At 33.2% G+C, this 14,901-nt stretch overlaps 1 protein-coding gene across 4 annotated transcripts; it reads right to left on the bottom strand.

Annotated features, from left to right (window-relative positions):
• Window positions 1-761: 761 nt before the first annotated feature.
• Window positions 762-14,310, bottom strand: LOC140797377 (glucose-6-phosphate 1-dehydrogenase, cytoplasmic isoform-like). 4 transcript variants are annotated; one of them, XM_073150758.1, is made up of 16 exons: window positions 14,079-14,310; window positions 12,588-12,813; window positions 11,598-11,683; window positions 9,667-9,733; window positions 9,407-9,593; window positions 7,217-7,374; window positions 7,062-7,130; window positions 5,306-5,364; window positions 4,828-4,864; window positions 4,612-4,683; window positions 4,293-4,440; window positions 3,955-4,050; window positions 3,063-3,133; window positions 1,934-2,049; window positions 1,231-1,276; window positions 762-1,149 (listed from the first exon to the last, which is right to left on the bottom strand). In XM_073150758.1, exons 2-16 carry the CDS (start codon window positions 12,771-12,773, stop codon window positions 982-984), a joined length of 1,566 nt encoding a protein of 521 aa, XP_073006859.1. In that variant the 5' UTR covers window positions 12,774-12,813; window positions 14,079-14,310; the 3' UTR covers window positions 762-981. The 4 variants fall into 4 exon arrangements, with proteins under 4 accessions (XP_073006859.1, XP_073006860.1, XP_073006862.1 ...); XM_073150759.1 differs by having other exon boundaries at window positions 4,612-4,689; window positions 4,834-4,864; window positions 14,079-14,279; XM_073150761.1 differs by having other exon boundaries at window positions 12,588-12,857; window positions 14,079-14,220.
• Between the last annotated feature and the right edge of the window lie 591 nt (window positions 14,311-14,901).

Raw genomic sequence — 14,901 nt, 5'->3', positions numbered from 1 at the left:
TACTGTATTGCCAGGTATATCTGCTACTCATAGTGTATCATCTATTTTATACCATCTTAAGTGAAGATGAGTTTGTTATATGATCATATTTAACATATTTGTACTTTCAGCTTTCAGAACTATGATTTTGTTAGCAGTGAGACAGCAAAGCAGCAAAGTTCTGTGCATCTCTCTGAAGGGAAATTTGCACCCTACATTATTGATGTACTGTGGAGATCCTGATTTTTCCAGCCCTAATATACCTAAAATGCAAAATATACATTTGATCTCAGTATGGTTGAGCTAAAATTAAAAGCATCTCCTTGAACCATAGTTCTGACCTACTTGTAATTGCCCAACAATAATTAGTTTAAATATAAAAAGACCAAATATGCTCTTTGTAGTTTATGATAATCAGTTGAATATATGTATTTTTGAAATGAAAATGTATGAGCTGACAACTTTTGCCCCATATCCCACTGATTTCAAAATTTTAGATATTGCAAACATCTCAGAAAGAGATGTGGTAAAGGAACAAAATGTAAAAACCCTGATAGTCTTGACAGGAAATGAAAGTTAACTGCTGACTACAATTAATACTAATAAATCACATCATGGAGCTTCATATGATCAAATCAAATCTGCTCAATCTTGACCTTAAGCTAATTTATCCTTGTCCAATGGATCTGGGCTTTGTCTTTGTTTAGGAACTTTGTGGATTTTGATGATGATCAATGTGAATTTTGTTTGATGAATAAATGAATACCATGACATCCATCCCATAAACATACAGAGCACCACACTCTTTGAAGAGGGATCTTATTCATCATGCAAAAATAGTAGATGTCATACAACTAAAGGCACTTATTCATGTCCCGAGGCTTGAGTTAATTCGCAGAAATACTGATTCGACTTTCACCCACTAGTTATCCGAAAACTCGAGAATATATCACAAAGAACTCTCATCTAGCTACTTACATGAGTAGTAAAAACCTTATGCTTTTATAGAGTAGGTGGTATCCAAATGTAGCCATGTGTCTGGACGTAGCCTGCTCTAGCAAGCAGTTCATCTCCCTCTGCTGGACCTCGGCTGCCTGGTTTATAAGGAAGTGACTTCACCTTGCCATCGTCAATATCATGTAGTAGAGGAGTGAAGATCTCCCAAGCTGCCTGAAAACCAGAATGGCAATACTAAGTTAAAACAATGCCATATGAGAAGAAAAATAAATTCCAGATTTGAACAGCACTAACCTTCAGTTCATCTCGGCGAACAAAATGCTGTTGGTCTCCTCGAATCCTATGGAAACAGGTACAGACAATTAGTTGCTAAGAAAGGAAAATTCCTAAAGGATAAGCAGACAAATTAATTAGTAGTTGCAAGCTGAATCCCAGAAAAGGTGAACCATTCTGATACATACTCTTCAACTTAAACAAAATCAAATGCTTTGTCTTACAGATCTATACTACTATTCAGCTGGAGATATTGAGGTGATACAGGGATTTTAAACTATATAGAATGTAAATAGAACAGCTATCAAACTATAGGAACAAGTAAGAAAAAGGAAGCTTAAAAGTATGTAGTTTAAAAGACTCTTGATCAAGAATAACTGAGACATATTTTACCATTGCATGAGAAAAACATATTACAATTGTGATACCGTCACACTAGATTAACAACATAGCAGCGTGGCAAGGCAATCAATCTCTTATCTAGGAGTATAATCACTGATCCATCTTGATATGGTTTGTATATCATATTGCTTAGTTCAGAATAGGTAGATAGGCTGTCTCCGAACTTTCAACTTTACGGCAGATTGTATGAGTTAAGTGACAAAATTAGAAGCTTTACAAATTTATAACATGGCATGCGTTAAACTAAATGAGAATAAGAGAATCAGGTGACACAAGCACGAGGAGAGAGAGCGAGAGGAGAGAGAGAGAGGTAAACACATACGTGTCTAAAATCAACCGTTCATATGCCTCTGGAATTGTTACATCTTGATACCGTAGCCCATATGATAAATCTAGTTCACTCTGTATGGTTGACATATCCAGTCCAGGTTTCTTGACCTGCATAAGACATTGAAACAGTTAAAGAAATAAAAATATTTGGGCATGATAGGATGATTAGCTCTTCATAACTTTCAAATATCATATTGCATGTGTAGGGCATCCTTACGTAAGCTAAATATTCAATAGTCTTCTTTGTTATGCCTTCTTCAGACTTCAATTTTCTGGGTAAATAAATAGGAAAAAAAAATCTGGTTTTCTCTTCTTTTAGCCAAAATTTTAGCTCAAACCTTCAAGACATTTTGCCAATATAAGAACTAGTTGTAGATGTATAGATTTGTGCCATCTGCAATGAAATCATTCCAGAAGAAAAATGATTTAACACTTTTCTTCAATATTACATGGGGAGAGAAAAAACCTAGTCTCACCAGTTCATATCATGGATTGAAGTTTTTGCGTCCAGATCAGCCAAAACGGAGCAAAATGGACAGGTTTTGGACCCGTTTCGCCTGAAACAGGCGCCTTTATACTTTAACGATTCGGGCATGACCTAGATCCAAGTCCATATGTATTATATTTTTTTATCACTACTAATACCCACCATATTCCCATGTACCATGTTACCCTGCCACATAGAATATCCTTCTCATCAATTTCATTTAAAAAGAAATTACAAAGGATCTGTGGAACTACTCTTTTCATTAAGATAGTTGGCTACAACTAAGTGGGACTAAAGTCAAGAAACCATCAATTGCAAGACCTGATTGTTAGTTGGATATAGTTGATACTGATACTAAATGCAGAACACTTACAGATTCAAGTATCATATTCTACCTGTAATATTCTGGCTAACGGTAGTTAGAAATTGGTTTAATGGTGGTGCATAATGTGCATGAAAATTAAGAGTAATAATGTTAATTTAAGTTTTAAATTTGTTAAACTCTATTCATCTTGGCATCCCCCAACCCCTTTTCACGTTTCCAGTTGTCTTGCTCTTATTAGCATGATTGAATATGAAAAGGAGAAGAGACCTTGGAGAAAGAAATCAGCCCTTAAAGTAGTTTAGCACTTACTGTTAACTTCATATACATGGCTTCTGATGGTTGTAACCGTATCACAAATTCATTCCTCCCTTGCTTCTTACCTTTGTCAAGAAAAAGGAAAATGATAACAGTCAGATTATCAGATTTGAGCTAACATATACAGACATATTAGCAAATGATTAATAAATGACTGAAAATTAAAAAGTCAAAGAACAGGCATGTAACAACATATGAATTTTATAAATTCGTCTTATTTACCTTAAAGATTGACAACCTTAAAATTTCCATGGTTGGAATAAAAACCAATCTAGTTAGAATTATCAATTATGATATCTAATTAGACAAAAAAATACAGTTAACAACTACAATATCAAAGATCACCAAGTTTGTGGAAAGATGCTGCCCCATGCTTTCTAAAATAGTGTCTATTAGCTCATTACACTAATGAATCACTAATACACTCGGAATGATGAAAAGAATATAAAACATGAAGATCTATATGTCTAATGACTTCACCAATGTGCATCAGAAATCAGAAGCAATCTCAATTAGACAGCAAAGCATGCAGAATGATATCCAAGTAATCGGAGTCAGAATTAGCAGTGTATTGAAGAATATAACTGACTATTAAATTTGTGCACTAAAGCTACAGAACAAGCACTACCCGATACAGTTGGAGTTGGAATTCCAGAGATGGGCGTTTCCAGTATGTTGGATAGTACCTTCTGCACTACCAGATACACTTGGAGTTGGATTCTACTTTTACTCTTTTTAGTAATAGTAAAAGGTTGTGTTATTTCACCACAAATTTCTCAGCATGTTTATCATTTATATTTACTCTTGGAACTGAAAACATCAACAGAAACTCCTACCAAGATAATCCGACGTCATTTTTATTGTTGGATGTGGTAAGCATACGTACATTTAAAAATATCACCAGGGACATCCTTGAATTGCACACGAATTTCTGCTTTCCTGGAATTCAGAGCTTTTCCAGCTTTGAGTATAAAAGGAACACCTGTAACATGCATCATTTGTTCAGTTTATGAAGACGATAAAAAATGTAATATCAAGGAATCAAAGCAGTTTGTCTAGTCCAAGCCTCAAAAGGAGGGAAACATAACGAAAAATGAAAGCGCGTCAAACTTCAGGTGCTTTATGTTTTTTATGTAGTTATCCATTTATAGTTATTTATAACTTAGAAATACTATGCAGATCTTAAGGACAACTGGCTGGACAAGTCAAATTGAATATGTTTACCTTCCCATCTTTCATTGTGTATACGTAGAACAACGGTTGCAAAAGTTGGGGTGTTGGAGCTATCAGATACTGTTGGATCATCCTTGTAGCCCTCATATTGTCCAAGGACTACTTCTTCATGCTTAATGGGTAGCACTGATTGAAGAACCTAATATTTGACATGAAAAGTCAATATGGTAATCACAAGTCCACCATAAGCTAAAGCAAGGACAAGAAACTTCATGATACATAGGATCAGTTATAAGAAGAGAACCATCAGATGCTAGGATAAAGGACATAGTTCAATATGTCGAGTATAATGGCATATAATTTTCAGCACCTTGACTTTCTCATCTCGGATGTGCTCAGGCTTAAGGGAGACAGGCTTTTCCATTGCAACCAAACAAAGAACCTGCAGGTATCAACAACAAAAGGAATGAACAATAAAAGTGTTTAATTTGCAGGTATTACTGAAAACAACAAAAAATATTAAGTTCTAGACAAATTAGATTCTAGCAAAACAAAAAGGTAAAAACTATGAAGTTAGTAGCTTTACCTGCAGCAAGTGATTCTGAATAATATCACGAATGATTCTGTGAAAACAAAATTGCAGTTATAAGTCAAACTTTTAGTACATGAATATCTAAAAGGAAACAAGAGACTTCCTAACCTCCTATATTAGATAACTTTCATCAAGTAACAAACAGTAGTTCCTACTTACTACTACAAAGATATTCAATACGCACAATGGAATAGAGTTATGTGCAGGAAGGACTTTCAAAAATTAAAATTTTTTTTGACTAACATGATAACATCTTTTCCTGATATAAAATTCATAACTGCAATTTAGAGAATCATATTGTGAAAATAGTGTCATTTCAGATCGTAAATTAAACTAATAAAAATATATTCTGAACCATGGCTTCCAAAATCTCTGTTGTTATACCAGCCATCAATTACTGAAAAGTTTTAAGGTTTACCTTAGACTAGCTTGAATGAGGATTACGACAGAAAAATACATTCATTGAACATACCCATATTCGTCAAAATATCCTCCACGTCCTTCAGTTCCAAAATCCTCTCTAAAGACAATCTGCAGAATAAGGATAGCCTTTTATTGTTGGAAACAAATAACAATCATAGCAGTTGATGTTTAAACGAATTATGATCTTTTATTTAGAGATAATTAACACAAAAATATTTAAAGTTTAAAAAAAAAGTAAATTTTTTGTATGTCAAATACATATAAAATTAGAAAAATTAATCTCTACAAATAATATATAACGTATCATCAATAACAATATCAATATTCACTATTTAAATAAGCAAATTAAAAACTATAAATCATTCAAAAAATATGTAAGTAAATGGATATTCAATATCCGTATCCGAATCTGAAAATTATATCCTACTAATATCCGTATCCGTATTTGGGTGTTATTTCAAAAATTCTATCCATATCTGAATCAAGTAGGAATTCTTTAAATTTTAAAATAATTTTTTATGAAGGTCCTCACATTGTAAACTTTATTAAAAGAAATAAAGTGAGTTATCATGGGTTTAAAAGCTCACTAGCCGGAAACCACTCTATAATTTGCTGTAAACTTAGTAAGTTTTAAATTTTTTCAGAGAAAAAATATATTTATTTTAGAGGGAAATTAGAGATAGATGTTAGAAAATTTGAAATAGAGATGTGATTAGGGGTGAAAACGGGTCGGATTAAAAACAGTAACATTGAAAAAAAATAATATAGTTACATGAGCTTATAACCAAAAACAAAAGAAAAATAATAAAAAACAACACTTTATTATTAGTAAAAAAAAATGTTAACCTTACATTTTTTTATAAATTATTAAAAATTAACAAAAAGTAATATGTTTAGGTATAAACATGTTTGTAAGCCTATTTGCGGGCTTACATGCATACTTGGCTCGTTTGCGAGCTTATATGTATGCTAAGCCCATTTGCAGGCTTACACAAATGTTTGTAAGCCCACTTATAAGCACATAAATAATTCAAAATTATCAAAGTCAAAGGGTATTTTGGTCCATTAATTGTATATATCATTTATTTATCTCCAAAACTGTTTTTTTTTATTTTTTCATATCACATCGAAAGTAATAATTACACTTTAGTTCACAAGCAAACAACATATTTTTTTAGTCTAATTCGATGTACCTAAATCAAGTAAGAAATGGGATAGCTAAACAAGTTCGAGGCTTAGCCTCAAACTAAACACAGCCTAAAGGCTTCAAGAGAAATTCCATAGAAGTACAGAAAATAGATGATCAGGTGGCATGTTTTAGATACTAGTTTCCTATATTTTGACAAAGAAAAATAATTACTATATGCATGTGGAAGAAGAAAAAAGATTGAACAAGAAGCATTCAATGAAGATGCCACATACTCAAATGATCAAACCTTTACTTGTTATGCAAATCTGTACTTACATTTATACTATGATATTCTACATATAAATTAAGCCTTAAATTTCAGTGCATCATTCAAAGAAAGGTGCATGCAATTTTTCAGCACAAATATGTTTTCCAACCAATTAAAAAATAATCATAAGCTCCTAATGAAAAGCTTAACTAATTTAGAAATATCTCAAAAAGTAAAATAAGATAAGCGTGCCAGATGGCTTTGCCATAAAACATAAATTTCATGTGTTCATTATTGAAATTCCAAGAGAACATGAAATGTTTTTGCCTTTGCCATTATGAACATTTAATTACAATTTTATGACCTTGAACAAGTTCCCATTTTTTAGCAACTATGGAAGGCCTTTACCTGTATGTTATCAATGTTATCCCGATTCCATAGAGGCAAGAAGAACCGGTTGGCAAAACGAAGCACCAGCTGCCAATCCAATTAAATCTGGATGAAATGACGAATACAGCGCAAAAGACAGAACAATATCTTAATTCTTAATTTACATTTATTACCAAGTTCTGGACCAATTCCTTTCCCAAGTAGTGGTCAATACGGTAAAGTTGTGGTTCACTAAAAAGCTCTCCAAGATGGGCACTCAGTTCCTCTGCAGAGTTCAAGTCTTTCCCGAAAGGCTTCTCAACAACAACCCTAGTCCATCCAGTAAGATCAGCTGAAAGGACAATATTGATAATTTGATATTAACAACCAGTTCAGCACTTCAAAGGACAATATTATTGCAGAGAACAAAATCTGACTAAGGAGGTCTGGATAAAGGATACTTGGGTGGTGCAAACTAAATACAAGAGGTTCCTATGGCACTAGGACAAAGGAGGGAGTAGGGAAGGTATAGGCTTCCTTTTTAGGTATTATACTAGAGGATGTTGTGCTGTAGTGGATGGCTTTAGGAAGGAAAAGCTTTTGGACATACCAAGAATTCTCGTGGAGACCAATTTGAAACTATTGGTGCATCTATTGAAATCTAAGAAGTAAAACCCCTGGAATATAGCAAGTTCTATTTACATGCTAAAAAGTTTTGAAAGTAAATTGGTTAAGCACATTGAAGGCTAACCAGGCTACTAACTGATTAGTCATTTCAGAAGAATGCACGGGGGCTTCTTTTTGCAGGACGCTTCAACAGATTCTAAATTTTACAAATTCTTAGAAAAGAAGTATCCAGTTCTTATCATGTGCAGCTGAGATAGTACAGTTGTAAAAGGAAAAAGAAAAAAAGGAAATAAGTGAAATGCAATGTTTGAAGCAAAGAAAATAGAAAAAAATTTATATGAACTTAGTTAAACTATCATAAGCATGTATTCCTGTAAGAGAAGATCATGAGAATACTTAACAAACAAGAGAGATCTTCATACACACAAACTTTTCTAGAATGAGATTATCTTTTTTTTAACCGAACATAAGATCAACACTTTCATGTATTACTAAAAAAAAACTAATATAAGGTAAGACTATCAAAATAACTTGAGAATATCTATAGGACATTTTATTTAAGCATTAAGACCAATGAAGGTTGTGCCGTTTGGCAGGCCCGTGCATGCCTTTAGATTATCTTTGAGTCTTTAGCACGTTAATTTTTTATTTTTAATTTAAAAATATTATAGTCTTTTATCTTTAGATTATTTTTGTAAATAACATATTTTATTAAAGATATAATATAATCAAATAGAAATATTATTCAACACATGATATGATTGAATACTCCATTTGAAATAGGCAAAAGTAAAAAAAATATGCTCCACATGATATATCATGTTTGTCACATGATAAAAAAATGCTGAATAAAATATTTTAGATTCACTACTCTAATGGATCTGTTTTAGATCAATAAAACCGGTTTCGAACCTCATGTGACTAGTGCCAAACTTACATGGGTCGACAGTCACCCATGCCAGTACGCATAAATAGGCATGGCTTGGCACAAGGGTGTACCACTGGCACACCCTGTACCAAGTATCATGCCACCATCGACATGGCCATCATTGGTTAAGACTTTATGCAAAGAGACAACATTTCGAAAATTACATAAGGGTTGGATGGCGCTCGTGTCAATAGAAGTAATTTTTTGGACTTTGTAGTCGGTAAGTAGGAAAGACCATTGGGATCATCATAAAACAATGGAAGAATCTAATACAAAATGGACATAAGAAAAGGTTTACACCCATAGTTTGTCTAGGTCTAGAAATAGGAACAAAGTCCAAAAAATTCACATATGCATCTTTAAACTGTCCTATTGTTCTATGCTAATGACAAAAAAATGCAAGTTAAGGCAGTATAGGTAGCTTGATTTTTCGTTCCTGATTGTATTTTCAAAAGATTAGTAAGATTATGAACAGATAAATGGCAAGATATAGAACATGAATAACTGCAGGAGTATATATATTAGCATTGAGATCTAAGGAGAAGAGGGAAGAGCGCTAAGAGAATTATAATCAAGAGGGAAATATGAAAAGCAATTGTTGCCCAACATGATTATCAAATCCTGTGTATTTTATATTAGAAATCCACATATAAGAATTAAATTCTCTAGGTTAAACTCATATCAAGTTTAGATAAATGCATCGAATTATAAGTTAGTATGAAAATACTATCCTAGTAATGTTGCTCATGTTTAAAGTAATTGTTGTAGTAGTAGTTATCATCCAAAGTTCTATACCAGTATACACAGCTGAAAATAAATAGAATCTTACACTGATTCATACAGTATGTTCTTATCATTTTGCAAACAGAAGGGTAAACTGATGGAGGCAGTGCCAGATAAAACAATCTGCGAGAACTTCCTGGTTCACTATTTTTTGATGATTCATGCTCTGAGATCTCTTTATTCAGCAAAAGAAATCCATCCCCACTGTCATAAGAACCACTAACATATTTTATCTGTAAAACAGCATTCCACATGATTAAGTTGAATCACAAATATGCAGAGGCTGAAGGAGATTTAATGGCTTACGAGTTGTAAGAACTTTGATAGATCCTCCAAATGATCAGCTGAAGCTCCTTTAGCTTGAACGAGGTATCTGCGCCAATTTTCAGAAAACAACATCAAAAAATAAGTCAATAACAATAAAAAATGGTATCTACAAGCTTTGTTAATACATAAAACTCAAACAGCACCAGAAAGATACATTGTTTCCTAGTTGGCCTATGTGACAGTCAACTCCTTCCATGATAATGCTACACAGTTTCCTAGTTAGCAGAGCACATTTTTCTCTGAAAATGGAATACTATCTCTGGCATATTTAGGTTAGTTCATTGTAAAAGGTTCGGTTGCCAAAATAATATTGAAGCACAAGAGGAAATGAAAAGGAGGCATATGAATCTCCTTATGGATATTCCTGAACTATACAAATCCAAAAATAATCTGGAGACAAATTTAATTTGAAATAAACACCTAGATAAGTCTTTTAGATCAGAGAAAAGGTTCAAAATAAATAAAGAGAACATCGTAGGGTGGGATTGACTTGAGTTTCAGGATTTTAATGGCTCTAGTGTAGCACAATAAACCTCAAAAAATTGAAGCAGGACAGTAGTTACTGTTTTTATAAATGGGTTGATAAGTAGGCAATCCGGAAAAACATAGGAAAAGGAAGACCACATCACTTAGACTTGAAGGCAGAGAAAGATGGCAAACTTACCAAGTAGTACTAGTGAAGAAAAGACTAAAAGTAAAGGAAAAAACGAAGAAACAAGCCCCTAAGATAAAGATAAAGAAGAGTGGAGAGAAGTTCCATGATACACTCTTATTTCTGCACGAGAAACAGATCACAATCATTTCTTTCTTGGGGCTTCCTTATATTTATATCTGCAGATCAATTTTATTTAGACATAGGATAGGATTTTAGATTTCATCATTTTGGGCATTTCCAATCTGGTTTTCTGCCTAATTTCGGAAGTAGAAAGTCTTCAATAGACCATTTCTAGTTCAGTTAGAGGCTTAGAGTTGTATGATGGTTCTGATCGAGTCTCGACTCCCAATTGAACTAAGAATTTATTGCCTAGTGTTTATAAGGCTTCTAGGTGTCTGAATATTGAAGATCAAATTTAACCCAATTTTATAGTCTTTTGATAAGGTATCCAACAACTCAATCTAGTCACAACTCTTGATAACCCCAACACCTTAGGTCAACCCAGATGAAATGTAAATTGACTAAAACAAACTTATAAATCAAATTAAAAAAGGAAAGCGTCCTTCATACATCATATAAAATTTATAAATGGGTTGACATGCTTCCATATACCCTTTCTGACCCTTGTAGATCTCGTTTGTTTCTTCAGTAAAGATACTATTTTGTTGGTTCTCCCAGATTCTAGTCTATGATTAGGAAGCAAATTCCATTATACCATACTAACTTTTCATTCAGCAATATAATAATACTAAACTAAAGGAAGCATTATAGCCAATGCTTCTCTTCGGTAATCTGAGTTCTTTCAACTTCAACAGTCTTGTCCAAATTATCTATTTATCTTTTGTACTTTTCCCACGAAAAGTTGCATTCCCTCCAATTTGTTCTATGTTAATAGGAACAGTATTTTTGAGCTTTATTAACTAAGTTTATACACTTATTGTTTACACAAAATAGAAATTTAACAATCCTGTTATATTAGTTTACATAAAGTAGAAAATTTAGAGTCTTGAACTCTGATTCTTTACAAGCATGCTTCATCCTTTTTCCTAAATTCTACATGCACTTAAAGAATAATGAAACTAGGACTAATATAAGAAAGTTAGAGATGAAATACTGAGACAGATAAAAACTCCATAATGCAAAAGAAAAACATAAATAATAGACGAAACAGTAGTAAACAATTTAATATGTTGGTAGGTTGAGAAATGCTGACTCATGTTCAGTCCTATAATGAACAATTGAGATGAAATCTTACCCACGGATGCGTTCTCTTAGTCCATCATCTGAAAGCTTTGTCCTGGCATATCCAAATATGTGAACTTCATTGGATTGCAGAAATCCCTGTCAATATCACAATCAATTTTCATATGCCGTGACGAAAAAATAAGTAGCCAATAAACGGTCCAAGAGAAAATGCACTTTCTCTCACATTACTACTTGCATATAATGCTTGAAAATGGGCCTCTTTGATGTCTTATGCTTTAGCTTTAATCAGTTTGTTAGTTCTGGATCATTTCAAAAAGTGTTTTTCATTATAAAATCAACTTACTTTGAACAAGTTGAAGTATCTGAGATGCTTTAATTACTTATGCGCCTTCGATCAACTTTGTCGAGCATTACATTTATGTCAATCCCACAAGTTATCTGGGAATTCACTTATTCACATGTTCCTGTTCATCTTTAAAAATATATTTTACATCTTATACTTTTTTCAGATGCACGCAGATCGATTTATTGTATCTCATTCTCAAAAGCATACTTTGTTTCAAGTACAATAGAGATAAACAGCTCCTTAAGGATTTACAATTTTATGATAACACATATATTTTGCATATTTTCACTTTCTCCTTTTGCACATACTAATTCCATATACTTCCGTCTTGGTAACGGATGATCAAATATTCTTATAATGCAAAAGAAAGATTCTTCTTATGTAATAGCTGAATATCCTTGAGTGTAGTAAATTATTGCAATGTTCCGCTTGCTTAGATCTCATAAGCATGCTTTAAAATGGTCTAGTGATGATGATACCAAGTGATTGAAATAGCAAAAGATCAAACAAATTTTGAGTTTTCAACAGGTCATCTTCTCAGACAAAATCAACTCAAAATGTGAAACTGATGCAAGTGCTTAACCCTAAGAAATGTCAGTTATGTGGTTTAGCAAGCAACTCAAAAATTCAACAAGCGGTACTTCAGATATTATGGAAAACATATCAACAGACAATTGTACAATGTAAACCTACCTGCCGGAAAAGGTTGAAGAGTGCTGGAAATGTCTTCTTCTTGGCTAGGTCTCCTGAAGCACCCAGGACAATAATGGAGAGGCACCCACACTCTGGTGCAAGTTCTAGGTCTTTCTCTGAAAAAGATTCGCTCCTAAAACTGTTCCTTCTAGATGATGGAGATGAGTCAACTGACTCTCCTGACATGGTCGATAGCACAGGCCTGTTCTAATTTTATAGTTGTAATCTGCACAGGTTGGGAAGGAAGAGTGATTCTGAAGATTTATTAACCTAGAAAATGAAAAACATATTTCCAAAAGTAAGTACTTCAACATATTTCACAAAAAGACAAACAAAATTTGATGGTTTTTTTCCCTGTAGTAGAATAAATATTAAAGCAATAAAATTTTGTTTTCATATATTATTGTAAGGCAACTCCCTGTATCACCATAATCTTAGGGATCTGGACCAAAGTATAACTTTCTCAAACATTATGCAACAATTATGAAGCATGTTACATTTTTAGATATGGAAATAACATCCAAGACATGTCAAATTGTGCTTCCATCAAAAGATTTTAATCCTTGTACAGCATCATCTCTTTTGATGATTGAATAACTCGAAATTATGGAGCTATTTGCATAAAGAATTTTGCAAAATACATAATATAATATTGATCTTTTTTTTTTGTTTTGAATATTAATATAATAGTGATCTGCCATTCAGTGGTCTTAAATCTGTAAGATTAAATTGTTCGAGACAATGCAGGAATATGGTTTAAAGCCACTTTTACATGCAAAATGCCGAAAATGGATACTCACTAGACGAATCAGAATAAAGTCAAGTAGCAAGAACGAGATTAGGAGATCTGAAGAAAGACCTACAGTAGTGGCTACGCAAGATCTGTTACACAGTAGCTCGGCTACCATGTTAGCCCAAAAGGTATACACATCAAGAAGTGGCTCAGAAAGATGTGCGGTAATCAGCACTTTATTACTAAAACCCAATATTTTATTGCAGCATATAGTTGTCAATCAGATCTGCAAATCCACTGAAACTACAGGAGGGAGAGACAGCATACCACTACCATTTCTGAGCAAATTCCAATGCCCATGATAGCAAGATCTTGACTTTCTTAGGATGATAATGACAAAGAAATAGAATAACACCACTTGCCTTCTCAAGGATAAAATCTCATGCTTACCAAATTAGCTTTCTCACACTGCTTCAGCTAAAATTCCAATTCACCTTAGTTTAATCCAATTATAGAGCAACGAAATAATAGATTTTGAACTATGCAGATCTCATATCTGAATCTAAATTCAAAAATTCAAGATTCCTCAAGCCACTAAAGACCAAAATTTCCGATCTTACTCAAGCTTCAACAATTCCACCACAGATCAAAAAGGAAAAAAAAAAATCCACATCAACCTAAATCACTTCAAAGATGATGTTTTTCTTTTTCTCTTAAGAATCAACGAAAAGGGCACAGAGAAGAAGAAGAAGCAATACCTCCCAAATTCCTGAGATCGTTGGAAACCCACGAAAAGGGCGAATTGGGATCCGCTTGGATTTTATGCTCGCCAAGGTTTTCCTTCTCGGCCCAACCTTCCACCTACCTCTCAATATACCAACCGCTGGAGTACGACGCTTTAATAGGAAAGAGAGAAGGGGAGATGGAATAAGAACGGGATTTGATATTCACCCCCCTTCAAAATTCTATTATTTGCACTCCCACCTACTTAAAGAGGCATCTAACGGTCCAAGTTTATTAATAAATTTACCCTGCCGCGCGTACGTGGGTGGTATTTAAAAAACAAAACAGCATGTGAAATGGGAGTGCTGGGTAGGACCCAAGGAGGACTTTTTTTATTTTTTTTTGACAATGATTGGTTTAGTGCCTAAAATCTTAGGGTAAGATATGGTTGTAGATTGAGTTTTTGACCAAATTAGCGAGAACTCAAACTTATTTACCAAAGTAGTTTTTCCCCAAAGTTATAGCTATTTGCATTTGCAGAAAAAGATATTTTTTAATTTTCTAATTAGTAGAAATAGGCTCCTCTATTATAAAATTATAATTTTGGAATTTTTTATTAATTTAATCCTAACAAATTAAAAAAATGCTGTCGTGTCTTAAAAGATATAGTCGCACATCAACTATGTAATTTATATGCATCGCTTATGCAAAATGTACGTTCTAATTTTTAACAATGTATATTAAGATTAAACAGTTGGATTGAGTTAGAAAATAGATAAATTAATCTAAATCATTAAAAAAAATATTTGAATTTTGCAATTCAATAATAGGGGGCCTATTTCTGCCAATTAAAAAACG

This window comes from Typha latifolia, chromosome 11 (assembly GCF_019914945.1).
Source record: "Typha latifolia isolate L0001 chromosome 11, TyphaL0001v2, whole genome shotgun sequence".
Lineage (NCBI taxonomy): Eukaryota > Viridiplantae > Streptophyta > Magnoliopsida > Poales > Typhaceae > Typha > Typha latifolia.
The sequence above is the reverse complement of the archived record's forward strand: the minus strand, read 5'-3'. Positions and strand labels throughout refer to the sequence as shown.